The sequence below is a fragment of the Xyrauchen texanus genome, chromosome 42 (assembly GCF_025860055.1).
Source record: "Xyrauchen texanus isolate HMW12.3.18 chromosome 42, RBS_HiC_50CHRs, whole genome shotgun sequence".
In the NCBI taxonomy this organism is placed as follows: Eukaryota; Metazoa; Chordata; class Actinopteri; order Cypriniformes; family Catostomidae; genus Xyrauchen; species Xyrauchen texanus.
Genome location: NC_068317.1, coordinates 25,610,456 through 25,637,258, shown reverse-complemented (window position 1 = coordinate 25,637,258; position 26,803 = coordinate 25,610,456). Strand labels below are relative to the sequence as shown.

At 36.5% G+C, this 26,803-nt stretch overlaps 1 protein-coding gene across 3 annotated transcripts in view; it reads left to right on the top strand.

Annotated features, from left to right (window-relative positions):
* The window catches only part of LOC127635074 (collagen alpha-1(XI) chain-like), a 108,577-nt gene that overhangs the window by 49,006 nt on the left and 32,768 nt on the right, over positions 1-26,803 (top strand). For all 3 annotated transcript variants that reach the window (XM_052114846.1, XM_052114848.1, XM_052114847.1), the window contains 28 exons: positions 131-184; positions 297-341; positions 485-538; positions 619-663; positions 3,107-3,160; positions 3,940-3,984; positions 5,067-5,120; positions 5,358-5,402; positions 5,515-5,568; positions 5,656-5,700; positions 6,658-6,711; positions 6,820-6,927; positions 7,315-7,368; positions 9,935-9,988; positions 11,563-11,607; positions 11,853-11,906; positions 12,002-12,046; positions 12,742-12,795; positions 12,909-12,962; positions 13,873-13,926; positions 14,012-14,119; positions 15,858-15,947; positions 18,027-18,080; positions 22,127-22,234; positions 22,727-22,834; positions 24,359-24,412; positions 24,581-24,634; positions 24,738-24,845. In XM_052114846.1, the coding sequence (XP_051970806.1) occupies positions 131-184; positions 297-341; positions 485-538; positions 619-663; positions 3,107-3,160; positions 3,940-3,984; positions 5,067-5,120; positions 5,358-5,402; positions 5,515-5,568; positions 5,656-5,700; positions 6,658-6,711; positions 6,820-6,927; positions 7,315-7,368; positions 9,935-9,988; positions 11,563-11,607; positions 11,853-11,906; positions 12,002-12,046; positions 12,742-12,795; positions 12,909-12,962; positions 13,873-13,926; positions 14,012-14,119; positions 15,858-15,947; positions 18,027-18,080; positions 22,127-22,234; positions 22,727-22,834; positions 24,359-24,412; positions 24,581-24,634; positions 24,738-24,845 (1,755 nt within the window). The remainder of the gene's footprint in view (positions 1-130; positions 185-296; positions 342-484; positions 539-618; positions 664-3,106; positions 3,161-3,939; positions 3,985-5,066; positions 5,121-5,357; positions 5,403-5,514; positions 5,569-5,655; positions 5,701-6,657; positions 6,712-6,819; positions 6,928-7,314; positions 7,369-9,934; positions 9,989-11,562; positions 11,608-11,852; positions 11,907-12,001; positions 12,047-12,741; positions 12,796-12,908; positions 12,963-13,872; positions 13,927-14,011; positions 14,120-15,857; positions 15,948-18,026; positions 18,081-22,126; positions 22,235-22,726; positions 22,835-24,358; positions 24,413-24,580; positions 24,635-24,737; positions 24,846-26,803) is intronic.

Below are 26,803 nucleotides of genomic sequence, written 5' to 3'. Positions count from 1 at the left end.
CTTGCATCTCATGTCAACATAGGAAGTAATTATAGGACCCAACATGGCTTCCTAGATCGTTAGCCAATAAAAGTCAAGAGGCGATAATTCTGCTGTTGGAGATTAAAATGCCTGCCTGTTTCTCTAACAGGGTGAGAACGGTCCTCCTGGCCCTATTGGATCTCCCGGAGAAGACGGACCAAGAGTAAGTGCTTTCTAAATCTCCTAAAGAACAAGACAGTGACTGTCCTTCTTATCCTTTTAATGGTTCAGATATAAGTATAACTGAATTCTTTTGACTTCTTCCTTCTTTACAGGGAGAAGATGGAGAGATCGGACAAAGAGGATTGGCGGGTGAGAGTGTAAGTGCATCCCATATTGAGAAAGGCAATGGTTTTACTTCCAGTGTGCCACCAGGGGGCATAATCGCTCAATGGCCTATTATTATTCCTCTTTATATCATCTGAGAGTATTTGCACTCTGTAATAAGAACCTTCTCATCTAGGGGCCTCGAGGTTTGCTCGGTCCTAGAGGCCCTCCTGGACCACCTGGGCAACCTGTAAGTGATTTTTCCATTTATAATTTTGAAGACTTGATGCTGATTGCTCATTTCTAATCTGTGACTATTGATTTCTGCAGGGCATTGCTGGTGTTGATGGCCCACAGGGTCCCAAAGGAAACATGGTAAGAGACACTGTAGATCTAACATTTTGTAGATGAAATGAGTGTGTAGTACATGGTGGTGATACTTTTGTAGTTGATCTATTTAGCTTGCTTCATAGACATGTATAAGCGACATGTATAAGCGATCATATATGTATGATATGATAGCTGTGAAATTAAAAGTTGTTCATATCACTTAGCTTGGAAAGGATGAAGTTATCCTTATCCTTTAGCTGAACAGAAGAATTCCTGATCTTCTGCCCCAAAACAGAAACATAAAAGTGGTTAGCAGAGGTATTGCCGTTATACTGTTTGTTGAAGTGTAAATGAGAAAGAGTTATGACAGCTCAGATAAACTCAACATCAGTAATGACATGCCATGAAAGCTACAATGAGCGTGTTTATATGCACATCTTACACTGATTATGATTAATAAGCAGGCAACGTTTTATGTAATGTAAATTCCTTTTATTGTTTTCCTTTATCGGGGCAAGTTCATAAATGTTTTAAGCAAAAAATTATCTGCACACATAGATTGTTTCTAACTACCCCATTTTATGTAAACACTTTTATCTGCATTCTTACTGGCTTATCCAATGTGTGCAAGTGTTGTACATGCATGCCTGTAGACATTTCACGATAAACCAGAGAGGAACCCAACGATTTCAAATCTAATGTAAACACTTATTCTTTGCTTTTTTTTAATCATCTAATTTTTGGTAATTATCAACATATTGGTGTGCATGTAAAAGCACTCTCTTTTCAGATTAACCCTTAAAGTCATGGGCGTTTTGCCAAACATTATTGCATACCTCGAGTCTTTAGTGACCCGACACATATCAGTCTCAAATGGATCAACAAAATGCCCAGACAGTTTAATTTTAATTAAAGAATTGTCAAGGAAATCAGAAAATAATAGAATAGAATATATTCTGATATGTTTTGGTGTTTAATTTTTCATATATCAAAGAGATGATGGATCATTGCTTCCACACATATATTTTATGAGACTTAACTGGCTGTCAAACACATTCGAGCTACACATAAACTACACATTTGCATTTTCTCAGGCACTTTTTGAGTCTAAATAGATGCACAGCTTACACAATTTCAGTAGTACACCCAAATGACAATAGCATATCATACTGTTCATGTGTTGAACTTGCTATAGTTTTCTTCCACATTGCTGCTTCATCAAATAGCAATGTCAAATGTAAATCAAGGCAATCACCGAAAGATCAGCACCACCTTGAGTACTGAATAACATGTACAGTAAAATATGTATGTGTACACACATATGGGATACTGAAAATTCACCATTTTCACACAGAAAATCAAAGTGATTGTAGTATTTATTTTTATGAATAATGTACTAATTTTTCTTGGAATAAACAAATAAATATACATCCTGTGATAGTAAACTTATATATATATATATATATATATATATATACATTCATACATACACAGTGAATACAAATATTATATATATATATATATATATATATACACACAGAATAAAAATATTATATATATATAATATTTTTATTATGTGTGTTTATATATATATATATACACAGAATAAAAATAGTTTTTATAATAATAAATAATAATTTATATTTTAAAATAAATCTTTTTTTTTTTTCTCTCTTTTTTTTTTTATATAAGAGGAACTCCAAAAAATGGATGAGGTAGAGGAAGTGGAATGAGGTTCCGGGTCACTAAAGACCCGAGGTATGCGTTTAAGGTTTAAAATACACAGATCACTAGATGTTACATTTTTAACAAAGTGCTCTCTTGTAAACACTCCAGTGAACACTGTGTCAGACAACTGCAAACATTGCAAATAAATAATTTTCTTAATTAATATTTTTGTCTTGTTTTCCAGTAAAAATATCTAAACATTCTGGAAACAAGATACATTTACTTGACGAGCAAAATGGCATAAGATATGGTGTTTTAAAATAAAAAAAAAACTATTTGCCGATAGAGTAAGAAAATAAACTTAATTAAAAGTTTAATTTTCTTACCCCATTCGCAGATTTTTTTTCTTTTTTTATGCATGAAGTTTCCTGTCAGATTTCTTTGAAAAAACATTTAATATCGTATGCCATTTTGCTTATCAAGTTATTATATCTTAAATAAAAATGTTCTTATATATTCCTATAATTTCTCTTATATCTTTAAAAATATTTATGTATTTTTACCAGAAAACAAGACAAAAATACTAATTAAGAAAATAATTTAATTGCAGTGCAGTTTAGACTTTTGGTATACTGTTCTGATACTAGCAATAATATCACCTCAACACATTAAAAAATATCCTAATGTTTGTTCTTCAAACAATCTGACATCATACTCACATCGCCAAACAGAGTGTATGTGAACCCAATCTGGGATTTGATATAACATTGTTGGTGATTTAAGGTAAAGTTGACATGTACCATCTCCCTTTATCTTTTAGGGACCTCAGGGAGAGCCAGGCCCTCCGGGACAGCAGGGGATCCCAGGAACACAGGTGAGTCTTGGTAGTTTTACATCATGTATGAATAAGAATTGTTGCTCATTTGCACAAATCAGTTTGTTGTCTTTAGATCAAGCAGTCCCATGTCATGTACATTGTAATTTCCACTACAGTTGTTAAAATAAAATAAGTATTAATGGTAAGGATAACTATTATTGGATAATTTTCCATCCCACTTCATTTAGCCATTCTTTTTTGGTAATTTCTCCTCCCCACTGTCATTGGTCTCGCTTTTTTCCAAAAGACTCTCTTTCTCTCAGAGGGCAAAGTGAAATTTTCGGAAATATTTCTGCTGGGCTCACAGGAAGTAGGCAGCTGAATGCTTCCCATTCATAGCGCCCCACCTGCAGTGGTCAAATCAGAGCAGTAGCTCAAATTTCCCTAGAGTGAACTACTGGTCGGCACACACGGATACACACTCACACAATTTTACCTGTACATATACACAGAGTAAGCCACTGTAAAGCAATAGTAAGCCATATTAAACATGTGTGTATGCACAAACACACACACACACACACACACACACACACACACACACACACACACACACACACACACACACACACACACACACACACACACACACACACCAACTCAACACACTATACAAACACAAGTGACCCTGCCAACACTCACACAGGGACAATACAATAAGTCCATTATTGGGTGTAAGTCATCTGGGCTCCTCTCTACCACACTTTTTATCCCTCTGTCCCCTCATCCTGCTGCCATGGCAACAAAGTCTGAGATTGTCTGTCTGTTTTTTTCAGGGTCTTCCAGGTCCACAGGGCCCCATCGGACCACCTGGAGAAAAAGTATGACTTTCATAGTTTTCAGTATTCTTACAGCTTTTTTTCAACACCTTAGAACAGACGGAGAGCAGAAGTTCAGATTATGTAATATCATATGGTGAAATAAACCATCAGATAAAATGATAGGTATAGTTGCCTTCAGTGTTCTTAAGAAGTGTTCAGTGAAGATGATTCAAAAAAATTTTGTTAAAAAAGTTAGCTTAGTTGATTACCGACAAAAGAGTCAGTGAAGAGCGCGCATGAGATGCAATTCAAGACAAGTGATGTTTGAAGAAAATAGAGAAAAGTAAAGGTAAATATCACTTGTGAGCAGAACATTTTTATTAGGCATCATTTCCAATCAAGCTGTAATTTCATGAAATTATGCAACAGTGTGAAAACACTTTAATTGTGTGTATTTAGGATCAATAAAAATGTTAGCAATGAAATAAGCTTTAGCAAGCCTTGCCTCTATTTTATTTATTAAAAAAAAAAAAAATATATATATATATATAATTTTCATTACCATAATTTCCACCATGGAATTCTATTAAACACAATACAGAATTTGAGATGTGGTGGAAATACCATCATGGTAGGACTTTTCGTGATTTTTAGAAACAAAAAAGACATACTATAAATCTCTTCTGATGCATATACAAACAATGTTGGACATTGTTCGGGGAAAAAAATACAACAACATTTTTTTACACATTTTTTAACAAGACTTTAGAAATCTAAAATTCTAAATGTGCCCGAAGTTGTTGAAACACCTTTATATTGTGGCACAACCAATATTGTTATCATTAATTGCAATCATTAATTGCTTATGTTGTGTCTTTTTTTCCCTTCTTTTCCCCCTCATTTGTAATTTGATTTAGATAAAAGTGTCTGCTGAATGAATACATGTAAATTAAACTGTGGTTCTATTTCGACTCAAATCATCAACAGAGCATGTTTTTTTTTTTAGCATTATTTTTTTTGTGTGTACTTCCTTTATAATAAGAATGCTGATTTATGATTGAGTGCATGTTATTTCCTTTTGGTCATTTGTGGCCTTCTTCTTTTTCTTCTTCATCCAATAAAATGTATCTTCATCTTTACAGGGTCCTCATGGAAGGTCTGGTTTGCCTGGATTGGCTGGTGCTGATGGTCCTCCTGTAAGTTTATATTCTCACCTCTACTTTTCACCTTGATCTGCTATATGTCATGATATTTTTGTTGCTTCATACTGGCAGAATAGATTGATCTTAGTTTGAAACCCATTCTGGCACAACAATGTTATCTTGAATTGGACCATTGTTCAATGATTGTTTGGCTTCACACACATTTTTAAAGTCACATACTGTACACACACCTGTCACACCTTGTACTTAATATCTGCCTTGATTCCACAGGGGCATCCTGGAAAGGAGGGTCCACCCGGAGAGAAAGGAGCTTTGGTAAGTAAACTGGATTTTAGTATTTTAGCAATGAACCTGTTGCTACATTAATGCAGCCACAGATTTTCTTCACAAAACAAATTTTATTATATTTTGATGTTGTCATTTTCAGGGCCAGCCTGGTCCCCAGGGCCCCATTGGCTATCCAGGCCCTCGCGGTGTGAAGGTTAAGCATTTTTTGTGTTTGATGGACATTTATTGGTGTGCAATTAAATTGTGATTTGTGCCTGATCACATGCTGTCTGTCTTGTAGGGTGCTGATGGCATTCGTGGTCTAAAGGGAGGAAAGGGAGAGAAGGTTAGTATAGATCTTCTCAACTAAACTCAGAAAATTAGTTGTATTATTCATCACTGTAATGGCAACTCACAGGTCAAAGTGGTTGCTGCAAATGCATAAAAGGAGTACAAAAGATGCTACACATATTATCTCCACTTTTACATCATATCAAGTGCTGTTTAATCATGCAGATAGAGTGAGTGATCATAACGATTATCCCCTCAAAATCACTCCATCGCTGTTGAGTAAGTCCACATACCCTTTTTACATGCTCTTTTTAAGTGTGCCCTCTCAAAAAATATAAAAAAAAATATTGAAATGAATCCTAGTTAGAATTGGCTGTGATTTAGTACTATAACAAAATATATAGAGTGGCTTGAAAATGTAATAATGTGTTGTTGAAATGATGATGTATTGCTATTATAATCTATCTGTCTGTCTGTCTGTCTGTCTGTCTGTCTGTCTATCTATCTATCTATCTATCTATCTATCTATCCATCTCTCCATCTATCTATCATAGCTTCCTACAAAACCATTACGTTGTTCTGAACCCCAATTACTTGCAGTACTTTCTTCCGTGGAACACAAAAGGAGATGTTATGTTGTGACAGCCTCAGTTACCATTCACTTCTTAAGGATGAAATTTTAAATGAAAGTCAGTGGAGACTGGGGTGTTCTGCCTAACATCTACTTTTGTGTTGCACAAAAGAAAAAACATTTTTGGGAAAAATCCACCATTAAATAATTTCATAATAGCAGTGTAACTTAAAGAAAAAACAACACACAGAAAGATTTTAAATTTTAACACACTTCAATACTGCATTATTGCCAGCAGGTGGAATTCTAGTACAACTCTACAGTAATAGGAATCACAGTGCTGATATGCTTGTATGCATTAGGCACAAACTATAGCTTCATCACTTGGTTTTCCCTAATGTTCCAGTTATTTGAACCCTTTTCTCTCATTCTAATTTTCAGGGTGAGGATGGTTTTCCAGGTTTCAAGGGAGACATGGGCATCAAAGGCGACAGGGTAAATAAACAGCGTCAAGCCACATTGGCTTCCAGCCCAAGCTAATTTTACCCTATATATCATAGCTGATGGGCAGGACTGATTGGCGGATTTTTTATGTATGTTCAGGGTGAGCTTGGATTGGCTGGACCGAGAGGTGAGGATGGACCAGAGGGCCCGAAGGGTCGTGCAGGCCCCAATGGTGAATCTGGTCCATTGGGACCTGCTGGAGAAAAGGTTAATTTCCTTTTTAATTAAGGTTTATTGTGATTTAGTTAATTAGTCAGGTTTGTTTTGAATATTAATACTAATAGTTCAACAAAAAATTGAAACTCTGTCACCCTATATATGTTGTTCCAAACCCGTATGACGTATTTTCCTCCATGGCACACTTAAGGAGATGTAAGGCAGAATGTTAGTGTCTCAGTCACCATTTACTCACACTGCATAGTTTTTTCTACCATTTTCCGTATCATCTCCTTTTGTGTTCCACAGAAGAAAAAAAGAGGGTCTTGCAAAAACTTGAGGATGAAAATAGTGAACTAGTACTTTAATAACAAATGAGATGTTTGTTTTTCCGAAGACATTCTTGCACTAATGATCCTTAGCTTGTTATTCCTCCAGGGCAAACTCGGTGTTCCAGGATTGCCTGGTTATCCAGGACGTCAAGGGCCAAAGGTATGCACTCAAAATAAACATGACACCTGTAACTGCATTACTGTTGTTTCGTTTAAATGCTAAACAACAACTTCACTAATTAGCATGAACTAATGCCCTTTTGAGAATGAATTATGCATGCTGCACTGAGGAATTATGAGCAACTCATGCCAGAATTGTTCCCTCTGCTGTTGGGGATGCTGGTCACGCAGGCTATGAGGAGAACTCTGAGCACAGATGCCTGTGTCAGACCTCAGCGGCTTTCATCAACAACAGCATCAGCTGTAGCACCAGCATACATTCTGGCTCAAACCAGCCCAAAACCAGACCCTAGAGTGGCCTTGGAAGTCTGCAGACCTTGTCTGGCAAACAGTGGCTGCATTACAGGCAGCTAAATTGGTTTGGGTTATTGGGCAGTGCATCAAGTTTGCTCAAAAGTTTGTGCTGTGCTCAGTAAATCTTTATAGTGGTGCAAGTCAGTGTGTTTTTGATAGGAATAGTTCATCCAAAAATTATAATTCTCTCATCGTTTACTCACCCTTATGCTGTCTCATACTCATTTGACTTTCTTTCCTCTTCAGAACACAAAAATATATTTTTGATGGACATATGATTTGAATGTGTCTTTGCTGTCTCGTTACGATCATGATGTGAAGCTCGATTACACTTTCTTATGCTTGATACAAGTGCAGAGGACTGTACATGCACTCATTTTGTGTGTGTAAAATATGACTCCTGCCAGTTTCATACTCCCTACCTTATTAGTCCATATCCATAAAGCCTACAGTACACCAACACACACACCTAACCATAATAGGGAGTCATTGGTCCCTGTCCTTTAAAGGCCACCCATACACCTACTCCTAAACATAACCATACTAGGGAGTCAGAAATTGGCATTGACAACAGGTCCCACCTCCTGCATTCAGATTGGCAAATAAGAGCTTCTTACAAGCAGTCTGCAATTGACAGTTGACAAATTGTTCATATAACCATAGTAAACAGAGGGACATCATAGCATAGAAGTTGCAGAAACACAAACAAGCACTGAGTTAAAAGTTCAATGCAAACTTTAAATGGTTATAATTGCAAGATGACATTCCCCTGTGGAATATGAACATAGCCAAAGTCCCTTTAAAGTTGAGTCATTCCACTCAGCGGCCATCTTTCCTATGGAGACAAGAGGCATGAAAGTTCCGATCCTATCTACATGAATGGAGAAAGATTGAAATCTCCAAAACGGTTGGTCAGGATTACGATCAAATAACATAATAGCAGTAAAATCTGACAACAATGATGTCATAAAGTGTTCCTCTTTACCTCACATCTCGTTCATCCCCAAGCAAAGTGTAAACACTGTGGCTCTATAATGGCAGAGACAATGTAAAACATTTTAGAACATTGCTCTGTTTGTTTTTAATGTCCCAATCTAACATTAGATACTGTAGGTTTGGAACTATCTTTTTGTCTGACCAATGGCAAATGGGATCAGTGTTTGGGGAAACCTGTCTGTAAACTTGTTTGATTATTTTGAAATCCCTTGTTCTCCTACTAGTGGTGCTGAAATGACATACTTCACCTTTAACACTTATCTTGAATTAACTGAAAGAAGATCCAAAAGTTAGGTACTGACACGGAGGAAGATTTACAGTCCCATAAACCAGCTTCCATTTTGCAGGATTAATGAATGGCAGACAAGTGATGTGATTACAAGTACTTTAACACGCCATCATCTCTCCACCAGTACAGAATGGATTCAAACATTCTGCCAAGACTCAAATGATCATGAAGTGCACTTTTGAAGACCAGCCATCAATGTCTTAATGGTTACTGGCTTCAAAAGTGGCATTTTTTTATGGAGTGGCATTGCATATTCATCAAGTTTTCACCCTTTAGAGTTTCATAACATAATTTGTGGTAAATCAAAGTGGATTTGTGCTGGTCTGACTTTGATGTCTTGCTTTAAAATGAATGTGTAAAACAGTCTATTGATTTTCTTTCTTGAATACTTATAATGCTGCCAGGACTGAGAATTGTGGGTAAGCTGTTAATTTACTGCATTGAGAATGAGAGCGACAGGAAGTGAGTGAGCCAATTAAGTCTCATCAGTGGTGACTCTTAATCTTATATCTGTTTGCTTGTTTCTCTGACAGATTGTGTTTGTTTACATCCAACATTTACCTGTTGTTTCAGTTTATTATATCGCCCGCCACACTCGGTAGACCCCGTTGTATTTCCAAGCAGAAAAACTATCCCTACCTGAAGCAAACAACAGACAAACAGGCAAACAAAGAAAGGAAAACTGATAATTGATAACCACTTTGTTAATCTTGGGATATATCATATGCAATTAGACACATACCTCTCCACTGTTGAATTTTCTTATAAAGAACTTGCCAACAATTGGGACAAAAAGTCGCAGAGCTATTTAAAACACTGGAAATATAGCAAATCCACAGATGCTAATCCATACAGATTGTAATGGCATTTAACTGTCAGAATCAGGACTTTTGAAGTTCGTCACTCATTAATATGCAGGTCCTGTTGCCTTCCATGCCTCCCTTAAGTCTTTTTCTTTGATTTCCAGGGTTCGACTGGTTTCCCCGGATTCCCAGGAGCCAATGGAGAGAAAGGAGCCAGGGTAAGATGGATTCTTTCAACCTGCTTTATGTGAAGTGCACTCACAACTGTGCATTGTAACAAACACATTAAAAAAAAGGTGATTGATTGCTTTTATGAAAGGATTTGTATGATGACTTTGTACAAAAACACGGACACGGATCAATAAGTGACAACAAAAGATGCTGAAGTGATTGTGTTTACAGTGAATCAACAATGATCACCCACCTAAAAAACAATTCGCATTCAGAAAGTAAAGTGGGAAAAGTGTTCATCAGGCGAAATGTCATTGCCAAGTGAATGGGAGTCTTACTTTACAGTTTTACTTAGGTTTACATTTAATTCTGCAGTTTCTGTTTACATGTACTTTTCATTTTGCTCACAGCTTTAGTGATTATAGTGATTTACCTTTACTGTAAAGGCTTTATGTTTTCACTTCACATTATGTTTACCTTTAAATGTATATTTACTTTTATATTTAGCTTTACATTTATGGTTAAATTTACATTGACCTATTTAAACTTATATTTACCTTTACGTTTATATTTGCACTTACTTTTACATTTACATTTCATTTAGATGTATCTTTGTTTAAGCTAATCTTTCCGTTTACTGTTAAATTTATATTTTACCTTTTATGTTTACAATTACCTTTACATTTATAGTATATATACATTTACTCTTAGCTTTATGTTTACCTTTTTTACATTTACACATTTATCTGTACAGAATATTTAGGCTTACCTTCACATTTACCCATACCTTTACACATAGATTTATCTTTATGTTTTGGATAACCTTTCCGTTGACTGTTAAATGATATTAAGTTTTACATTTACACATAAACTTGTATTTAGTTGTACATTTACCTTTGCATGTACATTTTAGGCAAAGGCTTTTTTATATTGGGCAGATATGTTTGTGTCTGCCAGTATCACTGCAATGCAAGTATAGTTCCCTTATTCTAGTCGGGAACTATATCCTCACAACAGATAGAAATTAACAAATAATTATGACACTTTAGACATTTAACAAAAAACAGCATTGTGGCTCTGCATACATTGTGCTCCTCAAACCCATTTGTTGCTTGGAACAGATACAACTTGCTGACTACAGCTAAGGAAAACAAATGTACTATTTCCCTCTAGAGAGTCTGATCAATTAACTGTGTGGAAATCAGTAACTCATTAAGAAAAAATGAACCTTGCTTTGGTTCTGTATTGTTCATGGGAAACATTCTGTAAATCCCTCTGCATCGGAACAGCTGTGCCTTAAGCATTTTTGATTTTATAATTATTCATTACAAAATGTCAAGTTAGCTGCTAAGTATTTAGAACTTGCCTCTGTGCAGGAGGCAAAATGCGTGTGTGTTTGTGTACGTGTGCTGCTAATAAACCTATACTTCAACTGAAACAAATATCTCTGTGACTCCCAGAAATCCTAAGGGAATCCCAATGCTTATTTTTCCCCATACACACTGACATCTCATCTTGGCAAAAATAACTCCAACAACAACAGCAAGTGGATTTTCTGTGTGTAGCTATTGAATTAATTCTCAATATTTACCACCCTCATATCTCTTCTTTCTTTTCAAAGGGTGTGGCAGGGAAATCCGGCCCAAGGGGGCAGAGAGGTCCAACGGTATGTCATTATCTAATACTTTATCCAATCAGTTTAAATTTTAAGTACATAAATAAATATCGATTTTGAATTTAAGGATGCAACTATATTATATGGCCAAAAGTATATGGAGATGCCAAACACCACACCTAGATGTGCTTGTTAAACGTTTAATTTTAAAAACCGATTGACAATAATAGACTGTCCCTCAAAGCTTCAGCTCTTCTGAGAAGGCTTGGTGAAATGTGAATTTGTTGAATTTTCAGGGTCCCCGTGGTGCTCGTGGTGCCAGAGGACCGACAGGAAAATCAGGCCCTAAGGTACAACTTCCTTCATACCGTTAACCTCCCCATGGTTTATTTTTGTCAGTCACTTCCTTTAAACAGTCCTTATGTTCTTTCTCATTGTCTCACAGGGAACAGCAGGCAGTGACGGCCCACCTGGTCCACCTGGGGAGAGAGTAAGTGCCACCCGGTATACATTGCAGCAGAAACATTCCCGTCCCATAATACTATCTATAGTGAGACCATTTAGAGCATGAAGTGCTCTGAGAAGGGTGCTTTTGCAGGAGTATTAGCTCAGCATGTGGGTGAGCTCCAGATAAGAGGACTTACCCACCTGTGTTTTCATCAGAAAACCATTATAGATTTATGAAGAGCTCTTGAGCATTAGACCACTGGAAGGCTGTTGTCCAATGCTGATATCAGAGCGAAATCTGATGTTGTTTGTCTCTACTGTGAAATTTAGTTCTCTTTTCTTCCTCTATTTTTCATTGTTTTCCTCTTTTATTTATTCTGTTTGTCAGTCTGAATTTGAGGGATTTTTTTGAAGGAAGTTAAATGCTTGACAACGGCACCTCCATTGCACTTTTACCAGACAGTAGTTTTCAGTTCGTAATCATTTATTAATGATGTTGCTTCCTCTTTATGGCTTTAACCAAGCCTATCAGACAATATATGTTGCCTCAGGTCTGTTATACTTACTCCTCTATACTTGTGCATAGTACACAATGCATTCACTTTATATACTGTACATAAATATGTTGCTGATGTTATAGTTTTGTGATCTTGCATGTGATGCTTCAACTTATTTGTACCTTAAATCAGCTAAAAGAGCAGACTTTTGACCATGTCTATTGTTCCCTATCTGTTGCAGGGACCTCAAGGGCCCCAGGGTCCAGTTGGTTTCTCAGGACCAAAGGGCCCTGCTGTAAGTACTTATTTGTGCTATTATCCATCCCGTTTTAATACTGTGGAATTATGAAAATGTAATATATGATGGATGTCATGTCAGAGACACTAAATATCTGCCTTTATGTGTAGGGACCACCTGGAAAGGATGGGCTGCCTGGTCACCCTGGCCAGCGAGGAGAGACGGTGAGTACTTCAGAGCACTTCCACACCTGGAACTGTTGCCCACCCTAGCTAGCTGTAGTGTGTTCAGAGCACTTAACCAGGGGTTGAGTGAACGTCGGCTCTCTCTGTGTTATGTGGAAACCAGATGGAGTTATGGATGTTCTGTTAAGTCAAGACAGATGCTGTATAATTAATCTGATGGATTGATGGATTGATGGATGGATGGATGGATATTAGGTAGACCTAATATTACACTCTTGATCTTCGATGGTAATGATATTCCACCATACTTCTGCAAATTAATTTATTTAAACAGATTTTATCAATCAAGATGTTTTTTCTCCATCTCTTGCTGATATATTATTACAAAGACATTAAGTGTCCTATCACATTAAAAATAAACAAAACAACTTATTTAAATTTTAATCATATCTATGCATATTTATGATGAACATGCCAGGGTTTTTATACACATGATGAGAGAGTGTTATACTGCATGTTGGTCAGCTTAGGAGTGTCTGCTATTCAGATCAATATCTGATATGGGCTAGATTTAATATCTCATGTGAGCAATCTTTAAAAAAGATCTGATTTGAGCAGAAAAGCAGATTCAGGCTACATTTAGCTGTGGTGTGAATGTTTCCGATGGATAGATGGATAGAGAAATGGATGGACAAATAGATGGATAGATAGATGGATGGATGGATGGATGAATAGCAAAGCAGTTTGTTTGTGTTAATCATTCGTTTTTTGTAGAGTTAAATATCATCTTCCGTCTGCTGTTGTCTATTATTATTCCAGTTTATCATCCTATTTTCATGCAAAACAATTCTCTGCTGAATATTGCTATCGATCCTACAATCATTACTATCTCTAAATAGTTTTAAAAGGTTATTTTGTCAGACATGTATTGCTGTAATTTTATTCCCAGGGTTTCCAAGGCAAAACTGGCCCACCAGGACCAGGAGGTGTTGTCGGACCCCAGGTAGGCTTTTACTTTTTTTTGTAACAAATAGATAAAAAGAGGAATATTAGCTTTCTGAGCTCACACATTTTTAACGGTCTGACAGGGTCCAAATGGAGAGACCGGCCCCAGTGGTGAGAGAGGACATCCTGGACCCCCGGGCCCTCCCGGAGAGCAAGGTCTCCCAGGTGCTGGTGGGAAAGAAGGTGCAAAGGTGAATGATGTTATGTTTTGCATTCATTTGAACTAAATGGATATATGAAAAGCAAGGATGCAGGGCCAGAGCCACCCACCCCACCATATTCACATTCGCGTTTGATTATATTGTTTTTTTTAGTGACCATTTTTTATGTAACCTTTGGCCCACCCAATATTGACTATTTGGCTAAATCCCAATATGCATAACTTAGACAAAACAGAAATGTATTGACATTTGTTTTTAAAAGTCAAATATTAAAGCTAAAAGTCAAAATGCCCAACAGGAAAACAACATAACCCTTCTGAAAAACAAACAGAAATCTAAGCTGGCATTTGTTGGCTGTTTTTAGAGGGTTTTGAATACTTCTCAGCTGTTAAGGATGGGAGACCAGCTTAAACCAGCTTGGACCGCAAAACTAGCTTAGACTGGTTTAAGCTGATTTTTCTACAGGGAAAAGAGACATATAATGACATAATCAAAGTGGTCACCAAGGTCAAAGAGCACATAAAAGTCAACTAAAAATGATAATTAAAGTTATAATTTCTTTTGAAAAAAAGAGAGACACCAATTAGTTGACCAATAGCCTGTGCTGTCCAGGTGTATCAAAGTGTTTCAGAGCTACAACATCAGTGTTGTGGAGAATGGCTGAATTCACTCTGTAAATAGAGTCTAAATTATTAGAAGATGGGCCTTTTAAAAAGCTGGACTGAATTTCTCTGCACATCCACCCTTCCTATCTCTGTTTAAATATCTGTCACTCTGAACGGAGACACTTTAATCAGGTTGATCGGTCCACTTCAGACGGGCTGTCAGACGTGAGCGAACACCCTTGAGGGCGGAGTGGGCTGCCACAGTCTGAGCGTACATTTTTCTGATTTTACTCATTTGCTTCCTTTTCTTATTACAGTAGCTTCAGGTGACTATTTCATAATTTAAACTACTCAATGGTCCAATCAAAATGCAGCCCATATACTGAATTATAAGACATGGAGTTCAAGTGGAGATCGCCTTCCAAAGGGCTAAAACTGTGTTAACCTTTCTAGCAATTTAAATTCTCAAACCTTACTCTTGAATCTCTCAAATATCTTTAGTAACCAGCCCCCTGTCTGATTGCAGTTATTTAGTACTTTTAGATTTTTTAGGCTTGCTACATCAGTTTCTGGTAGGCTTTTGTTGTTGTTGTTGTTGTTGTTGTTGTTGTTGTCTGTTTTTCATTAATTAGTTGTGGTTGCTAAGGAATCACTATTGCAATTGCTCATTCTTCTTATTCTTCTGCCTAAAATGTTATGTGTATCATACTACACAGTTTGTACTGCAGACATGAATGATACCTCAAGGCTTGTGGCTTATTGAAAAACGTATTTTCACCTAACGGACAATAAAACAATCATATATACAGTAACTGAAAGTGAGACTCAAGTCATATTGTATACAGGGTTTTAGATCCATTTTAAAGGGATAGTTCAGCATAGACTTTATTTACCCTCATGTTGTAACCCGTATTTCTTCCTTTCTAATGTAGAGCAAAAAAGGAAATGTTAGGCAGAATGTGCCTCAGTCACCATTCACTTTTATTGCTTGAAAAAAGATGCAATGAAAGTAAATAGTGACTGAGGTTAACATTCTGCCTGATATCTCCTAAGCATCAGCTTAGAATTAAAGACTTCTCAATTTTATGTTTTTACATTGTCTTTTTATTAAGTAGAATAAAATATTCTAAATTACTGAATTATTCCCAAATGTCTGTCCGTAGGGAGATCCAGGTCCTCAGGGCAGTTCTGGAAAAGACGGCCCCCCTGGATTGAGAGGGTTCTCAGGAGAGAGAGGTCTACCTGGTGTGACGGTAAGATTACGCTCCAGACGCAAATAAATGACACCAATAAACCATCCTAATCTTAGAGGGAGAGAAAGAGTTACACAGCAGTGCTGGCTCATTACAGCCAGAATTGGACTCCGATACACTTTACAAGGACTTTAAAAGGACGTAAAACCTCTGAAAAGCTAACTTTGCATTGTTTAATGCAGAGACACACAGCACTGATTTACCTGCAGCTCACGTTTAGCTGTCCTTTTATTTTACCACCTTTTGAAACCACCTTTTATATGTATTATCTGGGCAGCGAATGATTTAATTGGAAATGTTGCCAATTAGATTTTGGAAGACGAGGTTGTTTGTTCATTGTTGATGTCTGATCTCAAGGTCAGTGGTAGGGCCTGGCTCTCCATGCGCCACCTGATTGTTTTCTACTGACAACAGTTTTTTTTTCTGGTAGCATGGCTACAGTCATTACTGAGACCACCCTGTGTGCCTGCCCTTTAGAGAGGCAATCTCAAACATTCTCTTACACACATACGCAATGCAAGGGCATTCCCAACGAACCCTGACACACACACAGATGCACATTTATGGACATTCATGAAACATATGCATCTCCAGACTATATGCCCAGATGGTCATGCAGTTTTATTCAAGTCTGCCTAAACTTGCGTCACAGTTTATGGTAGCCTAACATTTTTCATTAAGGTTCAATATGTTAGCATTAGTAAAGCATTGGGTATCATTAACTAACACTGAACAATATTTTTTACAGCATTTTGGTTCATTTATAAATATTCTTTTATATCTTTAACTAATGTTAATGTGTACAACTTTGATGTTAAAATGTATTAGTATATGCAGAAATTAATAATACTTCATTTTCAAAGCTAAATGTTGAAGTTCAATGCCTAAACACACTCCGAGACTCATACTCTTGTCAGCTCTTTGATTTTTACTGTGCCCCAGTTGACAACTGTCCTGTGAGAGACATAGAGGCCAATGAATATCAATCTGGTAGAGACAGGACCAGCAGACAGTCAGAGTTCTGTGGTTTTCACTTTCACAGAGGACATTAATGAAACTCACAGTCAGTAGAGAACAAGCCTGCAGTCAGTCTGCACCTTAATAAGTACAAAGATCAGTTTAGAAGCAGAAGAACTCTACTGTCTGTATGTTATTTATGTAGTCAGCCCTTCATTCATTCATTCATTATTGCTTATAAATTTGAATCAAAATGCTCCCATTGATGTCAGTTAAACTTCTCTCAGAGATTCATGGGATAAGACACATCTTATCGAACACCATATCTCTGATATTATTCAAAGAATTGCAGTTATACAGAACAGAAGTTCTTCTGAGTGAATTAGAGAAAGTATCCTTTTAGGATTTTCTCATCCTAAGTGTTACATGTAATCTCTGAAGCAGTTAAGTGTACAAGGCCACATTTTCCAAAACATAAATAGAATAGTTACGGTCCTGAATTTATAGGAATAGCTCACCCAAAAATGAAAATTCTGTCATCATTTACGCTATCGTTACCCTCATGTCATTCCAAACCTGACTGACTTTCTTTTGTCTATGGAACGCACATAGAATGCAGAATGTTCACACTGCTGTTTTCCAGAAAATGCAAGTGTAGAAAAGACAAAAGCACCATAAATGTAGTCCATGCAACTCATGTCTTGTATTCCAGGTCTTCTGAAGCCATATGATAGCTTTGGTGTGTCACAATCAGTTAAGAGAAAAACAAGAACTAATGGTGTGACGTATTTTTACCTGACAAGTTTAAATATTCGCAAGTATGGACACTTTCATGGTGGAGTTCTTTTCAGTCTAGGTCTAATAATTTACACCACAGCAACAAGCTCAATGTGCACATGAAATGTTATCTGAGTTACTGCTACTAAGCTACGGGTAGATGTGTTTTCTCAAGAACAAGACCTTCAGTTTAGATGCACTAATACTTACATGTTTTTATTGGACTCTGAGCATAAATAGATGAGATTCTGGATAATGCAGAAAAGAAAATACTCAATGTTTACATAGTGCTTATTCAGCCTTTATTTACCATTTTTGTATGTCTTTCTCTTTTGCTCTGTGCAGGGTCCACCTGGTTTGAAAGGAGCAGAGGGCCCTCAGGGTCCCCCCGGCCCTGTTGTAAGTACTCTGTTTCCATGGTTTCCCATTATTCAATGTGAATAGCTAATTTTCCCAAAAGCAGCATGCAATATTTAGGAGTCTAAGAGGGTTGAGGGAGTGGTCAGAAAGATCTAAGGCTCCAAAACTCCATTAAGGATTTAAAAAGTGTGTACTTCATAAAGGAGCACACACAAACAAAGAAGAGTGCACTTCTGAAATATACTCACACTAAATGGGAGATACCGAACTAGGGGTTTTGCACAGGTGGGTTCCCCACAGTGGCCCACAGCCTGCAGTGGCATGAGAAAACACCAAGGGGCATAATTTTGGCAACCAAGACAGTTTCTCAAGATAAATTCACAGTGCCAGTTCGTAAATACCTTCTCTTGATATTTTACACCATCGCTGTTTCATTAGATTTCATGTGACGGGCAAGTTGGAATGTCTTCAAGACCTTCTTGAAATAAAAACATTCTTTTCTTCGCCGATTCATTTCTCTTGAGAAAAAAAAAGATAAGTATTGTAACCCTATGATTGCTCTTTTATCGGACTTGACAGTGCAGTGTGAGATTAAAATGGATGGAGGAAATGTCATTGAAGAGTTTTCAGTTCAGCAGTGACAGTCAGATAAAGGATACATTTGCATTTGTATGATAATTCCGAGGTCTAGAAATTAAACCACATTGAAATGGAGAGATAAGGCGAAGTGTCTGGTTGACCAAAAGATGTGGCGTCACTGCCACATTTGACACACATTTGAGATTGTTTTTACCAAAACTATGTCAGAATGTTGTTCTGATCTTTTGATTCAATCTGCCATCCATACTTGCCATAGCTTGCTGCACACATAAGCCACAACACACTGCACAGTACCATCATGTGAACATCCTCAAACAGTCAGAAAAAAAAAATTAATCAGATACCTTCAGGTATATTTGGTCCATTTCAAAAGAATAAACCCATATTTGCTGATGAATCTCTGTACTGACACTTTGCCATGATCTAATTAGTGGTTCTTGTTAAAGCAAGCATCACTTTACTATTGCTCATATTTAGTGTTAGGGTTTTGAACAAACCCTTCACACTAAGTATTAAACTTCAGCATATAAATTGTCTAAAACGATGGTGCCCGCATGATGCCTTATATCATGCTTGATGAGGAGAGCTGTGCCAATACTTATTCCATATTTTGTCATGGGAAATTGTCAGATTACCATTATAATGGTCTATAATGGTCCTATAGCTTAAAACTGAAAACTGGGCAAAAAAAAAGAATCCCATATATCCACATTGGGTAAATGTGTGTAAAATCTCATAGATTTACATTGAAAAGTGTGCAAAAAATCAGAAAAATTGCATTTCTCTGTGTAGTCAGCGCCTCTTCTATGAGTTGCATTCCCGATCTAAGGGGGAGAGATTTAAACTTCACCCTGCTTAGGCACACTCTGTCGCGGGGAAGCTCATCCCTCAAGCGTGCATGCTTAATGCAGCTAGATTATAACGTGATGGCTTGTGACATATTGAATCATAATATATGTTTCACTGTGCATTTCTTATCGTGGATAAAATTGGCAGCTCTATTAATAAAAGAGGGATTGTTTTTTTGAGAGTTAAAAATGGATTGAAGTGAATAGAAAGGTGAGAGAGGGTAGTCTTCGCCCCATTACACACTGCAGCAAAATATGTTTTTTTATTTGTTTTTGTTTTGGCTTGTTTTGCTATATAAATATCTAAAACTCCCTTAAAACAATGTATATTTACTTAGGAACAATACTGCAGAAGTAAAAGTGTTATTTGAGAATGTTGAATATAATATACAAAAATACAAATATTTTTAAATATCTAAGATGCATTCACCTGAGAAGCAGCATATAAGATATTTAGACTTTTATTAGAGAATAGATCTTGAATACAAGTATATTTTGTCTTTACTGCACTTGCAGAAGTATAACCAAGTGAAAAAATACACTTATATTTCAGATACATTCTCTTAAAGCAAGTCTAAATATTGTATATGTTGCTTCACAAGTAAATGTATCTTGTTTATGGATTTTAGACAATTTTAAATGGAAAACAAGACAAAAACACTTGATAACAATAGGATTTTTTGCAGTGAATATCTTTACTGAATTTGGATTCTCCGCACTAAAATGTACATCTTAGAGTGGAAGAGGTTTGAAGGTGGCTTGGGAGTACTTTTATACACGACTAATGAGTGAGGTGTGGTGGATATTTAGAAGCATATTGATGTAGCATATGCCTCAGTTAGGCCTCAAATCAGGCTGTTATTATCACAACATAAACAACAAAAAGATGATCAGTACTTGTATCACCCTGAAGGGCTTAATTTTGCGATAATTGCTGGCTGACTGTACATTATACCCCCTTATTACACTTCTATTTGGAAAATAGATAAATAAATGAACATGAAATATTGATTTGAGTTTAAATCAATAAGAAACATGAAATCACAAGAGACATGAAACTAGCACAGTTACGTACAGGAGGATATGGGTTGCCTAGCACAATGATCAATAATACTGTTTGACCCATCAGAATTATGTATGTCAGATTCTTTGACTTTTGTATGTTTTCTATGTGTGGTGGTCATAGGGTTCGCCTGGTGAGAGAGGAGCTGCATATATGTTGCTTCACAAGTAAATGTATCTTGTTTTAAGGATTTTTAGACAATTTTAAATGGAAAACAACACAAAAACACTTGATAACAATAGGATATTTTTGCAGTGAATGTATTAAACAAAAAGTATTTTTTCCCTTTAATTCAGTGAATGTCATTTAAATTTATTTTTAAAAGATGATTTTGTCCTCTTTATTGTTATTAAGCAACTTTATTACAACCTTTTAATTCAGGGAACAAGCTGAATAATCGCTTAAGAGCTATTGATTAATTGTTGCAATAATCGCAGAATAGTCGAATAATCGTTCTAATAATCGCTAGATTAATCAATTATCAAAATAATCGTTAGTTGCGGCCCTAGTTCTCATTGGAAAAATTGCCGAAATGTATTTGGTGCTTCACATGAAAAAATTGCCTATTAATTCCATTAATTAACATTTGAATAATGGGTGCGAAATCTCATATTCACACTGTAAAAATGGGTAAGAAATACCATACATTCAAACATATTCAGGAGCCAGAACATATAGATTATTGGGAGTCTATATGCTCTAACAACCACCAAGAACACCCTGGAAACCACTTACAACACCATAACATCTGGTAACTATTGCATGGGCAAGCACCAAATTCTAGTTTCACAGCATGCTATTACACCAGTCGAAAGACTTTTCATGTTTGGCTAATCAGGAGTAATTTTAAATGGCTGAATGGTTCAATATCTATACACATAGTTCAGTCTAACTTTCTATGCTTCTAAGGGTTATTTATGCACTAGACACAAGAAACAGCCAGTAAAAATGTCTGAAAATGGTTTGGTTGTTTTTGGACCTAGAGCAAAATCATTCAAAAGCACTAACTTCCATTTGGATTCTCTCCACTAAAATGTACGTCTTAGAGTGGAAGAGGTTTGGCGGTGGCTTGGGAGTACTTTTATACATGACTAATGAGTGAGGTGTGGTGGATATTTAGAAGCATATTGATTTAGCATATGCCTCAGTCAGGCCTCTCTAGAATGTGTACAGTATACAGTATGTAAGGGATGATGTATATTTAGTTATATACATCATCCCTTACATACTGATTTATTATCACAACATAAATCACAACAAGATGATCAGTACTTCTATCACCCTGAAGGGATTACATTTGCAATGATTATTGGCTGACTGTACATTATACCCCCTTATTACACTTCTGCTTGGAAAATTAATAAATGAACATGAAGTATTGATTTGAGTTTAAATCAATAATAAACATGAAATCAGAAGAGACATGAAACTAGCACAGACATGAAACTAGCACAGTTACATACAGTAGGAAATGAGTTGCCTAGCACAATGATCAATAATACTGTTTGACCAATAAAAATCAAGTATGTCAGATTCTTTGACTTTTGTATGTTTTCTATGTGTTGTGGTCATAGGGTTCGCCTGGTGAGAGAGGAGCTGCGGGACTTGCTGGTCCCATCGGTCTGTCTGGACGCACTGGACCTCAGGGACCCCCAGGACCTGCTGGAGAGAAGGGTGCACCGGTAACTGTGTTTATCAGATATAAAGATGATCAAAACCTCTAAGCATTACATTTTGTATCTCTTCCAGCACTGTTCATGGTATGGACAGGAGTGATAATTCAAATCAAGAGGCTTGTTAAGCACAAGCTATTACTTTTCAAAGCAATTAGACTCACGATTTTCAGCTGCCAAATGATAAAACAGGTGAAAAATTCACATAAACTTAAACTGAAGGAAGGACCCAAGCCATATCTTGGGACTAGAATATAAACTTTAAGCTCGGCTCTTTTGACTTGGGTCGATAGGTTACCACCTTGAAGACCCAAGCAACATTCTAGCCACCAACAAGAGCACACTAGAAACTGCATGGCAATGCTACCACAACAAGCTACCATTATTGTGCCAAGTTTTGCACAGGCAAGCGCCATTAACATTTCTTCAGAAGTCAAAGTGTAATATGGCACAATTGTTGTGAAATATCTGTTTATGTTCTACCTTTGTGTCTTTGTTCAGGGAGAGAGAGGCCCTTCAGGTCCAGCTGGTCGGGATGGGGTCCAAGGTCAAGTGGGTTTGCCGGGTCCAGCCGGACCACAGGGACCACCTGGAGAAGATGGTGACAAGGTTAATTCTTGTTTATTTTGCATTAATGAGTAAGAATAGCATGGACAAACCACATTACATCACAAAAAGACACAAAACTGATACGTTAATACAGTGCTTCTCTTGATGTGTCAGTTTCCACATCCTGAGCGGTTAAATGTGCCTCATGGTCAATACCCATCCTGCGAATGATTAACATAAACAACTGCTTATGTCTTTGTAAATGCAGACAGGTGCAACAAATCAGGATCTGTGCATAAGACTTTGCAGTGTAAACGCATTAATGCAGCCTAATAGATCAGCCGCTGTCTGTTATGTTATTATTAATTATCAAACAACAATATTGAAAAGAAAGCCACTGACTGCTCTGTATTTATTGGTTATTATTAGCCTACTATGTATTAAGGCTGCTACTTTATTATTATGACTGTTTACCTGAATAATTAAAACATGATCATTTAAAAAATGAAGCAGTGATTACTTAACTGATAAACACTAAGGCAATAAGCCATTGTTTTTATTTAATACGTTTGAATTAACATTAATATTTACCTTTTAAATTAAGGACTGTGTTCAATAGCATAATTTCATATTACCCATTACTATGCATTGGAACTTAATTTCAAATATCAAGAATTGTGAAATTTCACTGGTATTGGTACCTACAAAAAAAATTGTATTTTAATAATATATTAGTATACAAAAATGTTAGTTTTTAAAAACTATATATATATATACTGTATATTAAAATATTATGCCCAAGCGGCCGAAGGTTCTGACCAATAGAAATAGGATTTGCTCAGCTAGAACAATACTTAGAGGCATTGCCCATAACCAATTTACAATAAGTTGCCATTACAGGACTGTAAATGATTTTAATTTATCACAATACAACTTCCAGACAGACTAAATAAATGAATGTCAACACAATAGACTTCTAAAACTGGTCTTGTTTTAAGGATGTTTTTTTTTTTTTTTATGGAAACAATACAAAAATACGTTTTTTTTTTCCAAAATCCTTCATACATATATGCTTTTATATACTTACAAATATCTTTTGCTACCACCCTAGAATATCGCACATCTCTTCCCTGAATTCCTCAACCACAGACACGTGTTGGCCAGAACAGATCAGTTATCATTCTTCATTATCACAAACACACACTGCCCATCCATCTGAAATGCATGCCCATTTCTCTGTCGCTCTCCCCTGCTTCAGATCAATCATCATCAGCAAAGGTAGCCTATAATTGAATTAGTGCAGGGTACCATAAACGCTGTTTCTCCAACAGTATCGTCTAACCACATTCATGGGCTTACGTGCCAAGAATATGTTGTAGCGAAGCTTTATCTGGCCATCTCAGCTTGTTCAGAAACAATATTTATCATTTCATTTACAGTAAAACTCGACATCATATTTTTCACTGCCCAGAAAACAGTTTGCTTTGCAATGAACCCTCTTTGTGTCATTTTTGCTTTAGAAACACTATATCTGATTTTCAAAAGGTAAGATATTGCTTAACTGATTTTAAAACTAATTTCTAGGGAGAAGTTGGTGAACCAGGCCAGAAGGGAGGCAAAGGTGACAAGGGTGAACAGGTGAGTACATTTGTGAGAAATTAATATTCATGAGCAAAGATGCTCAAAAATACTAAGGGAATCATTAATGGAACTGTTAAGAATTAATTATGTTCTTTTTACAGTTCCGTGTTAGCGTATTCATGATTGTTCCCTTTCTGATCGACTTGTTCTCTGTGCTGTCACTAGGGTCCTCCAGGTCCACCTGGTCTTCAGGGAACTGTTGGAGCACCTGGTCCTGCTGTACGTCTTCACTGCACAACCAAACCACCTCATCCTTTATTCCTGGCATTTTATTACACTGAAACACACACTGAGACTCTGATTAACTCAATTCCTCTCACAGGGTGCAGATGGAGAACCAGGTCCTCGTGGGCAACAGGGTATGTTTGGACAGAAGGGAGATGAAGGATCCAGGGGTTTCCCTGGACCACCTGGTCCCATTGGTCTGCAGGTGAGTCCCACGGTGCCAAACACCCCAGATATGAGCCGACTTGTTTAATTGAGTCCTGAGTCTGGTAATAGACTGATTCAGCACAGACAACATTGACTGGTGGCCTCAGGCAGTAGATGTACTGGGAGTTGTTTGAGATGTGAATTGATTTCCTTTTGATTCCCCCTCTGTTGGAATGGCCATATGATTCAGTCCAGTCTCACTACATCCACAGTGCATTGCATGAACATTTAGAATTTCAGATAGCTGGTAGTATAATTACTGGTGATTTAATTAAACTATTAATTAGTAGAATAATTAAAGAGCAACAAAAAGAAGCACTAAAGATTAAAGTAAAAAAGCAGTCCAAAGCAGGGAGAGTGTTTGCTCAGTATTCCACTAAAAAATAAGTAGGTGAGATATGAATATATGATGAAAATATTCCTCCAAACATAATTTTATTGATATGACATGATAATGTAAAAAATAAAAAAAATTGTTGCTCTGTGTTATGGTCTTTCCCATTCATTTTCAATAATCTGTTAAAAACATTTTTTTTCACAACCACTTAGACTTACTTAAAATGTACTTTTTTTGTTTTGTATGTTCAGATGGCAAGTGGAGGAAAAGACACTACCTTTCTGATTTCTAGTACCTTTTCTTATAAAAGGAATCTGAAAAATGTATCATAGAAGGGTTATATAATTAATCATTGTTTTCCTTTTGCATGTTTTCTGATGTTTTTAATGAGAATGTGGGTTACTGTGCTTAATTGTTATGTAATTGTTATGTAAATAGTATCAAAATGCAAAAATCATTCATATATACACACTGGTGGCTAAAAGTTTGTAATAATGCTCCGATTTTTCTGTTTCAGAATGAAATTTGTACTTTAATTCACCAAAGTGGCAGTAAACTGATCACAATGTATAGTCAGGACATTACTGATGTAAAAACAGCACGTTCACTATTTGAAAAAAGTAATTTTTGATCAAATCTAGACAGGCCCCATTTCCAGCAGCCAACAGTCCAACACCTTATCCTTGAGTAATCATGCCAAATTGCAAATTTGCGACTAGAAAATCACTTGCCAATATATCAAACACAGTTGAAAGCTATTTGGTTCTGTAAATGAAGCTTAACATTGTCTTTGTGTTTGTTTTTGAGTTGCCACAGTGTGCAATAGACTGGCATGTCTTAAGGTCAATATTAGGTAAAAAAAGAAAAAAAAGAAACAGCTGTCTCTAGAAACTCGTCAGTCAATCATTGTTTTGAGGAATGAAAGTGATACAATGCTTGAAATTGCCAAAAAACTGTATGAAGATTTCATACAAAGTTTTACACTAGTCTACAGTTTACACTTACAAGGACAGAAAGAGATGTGGAAGGTCTGATGTACAACTAATCAAGAGGATAAGTACATCAGAGTCTCTAGTTTGAGAAATAAACACATCACATGTCCTCAGCTGACGGCTTCATTGAATTCTACCCGCTCAACACCAGTTTCATGTACAACAGTAAAGAGAAGACTCAGGGGTGCAGGCCTTATGGGAAGAATTTAAAAGAAAATGCTACTTTTGAAACAGAAAAAAAAGAAAAGGTTAGAGTGGGCAAAGAAACACAGACATTAGACAACAGATAATTGGAAAAGAGTGTTATGGATCTTAACCCCATTGAGCTTTTGTGAGATCTGCTAGACTGTAAGGTGTGTGAGAAATGCCCGACAAGACTGACAGATCTATGGCAAGTGCTGCAGGAAGCAGGAGTATCTGGACAAACTGAAAGCTAGAATACCAAGGACCTGCAAAGCTGTCATTGCTGCACATGGAGGATTTTTTTATGACAACTCTTTGAAGTAGTTAAAGAAATTTTTGTCAAATTGTAATAGCAATTTTTTGACTATACATTGTGGTCAGCTGAATGCCACTTTGGTGAATGAAAATACTAATCTTTCCATAAGAGCAAAACTTGTACGTTAT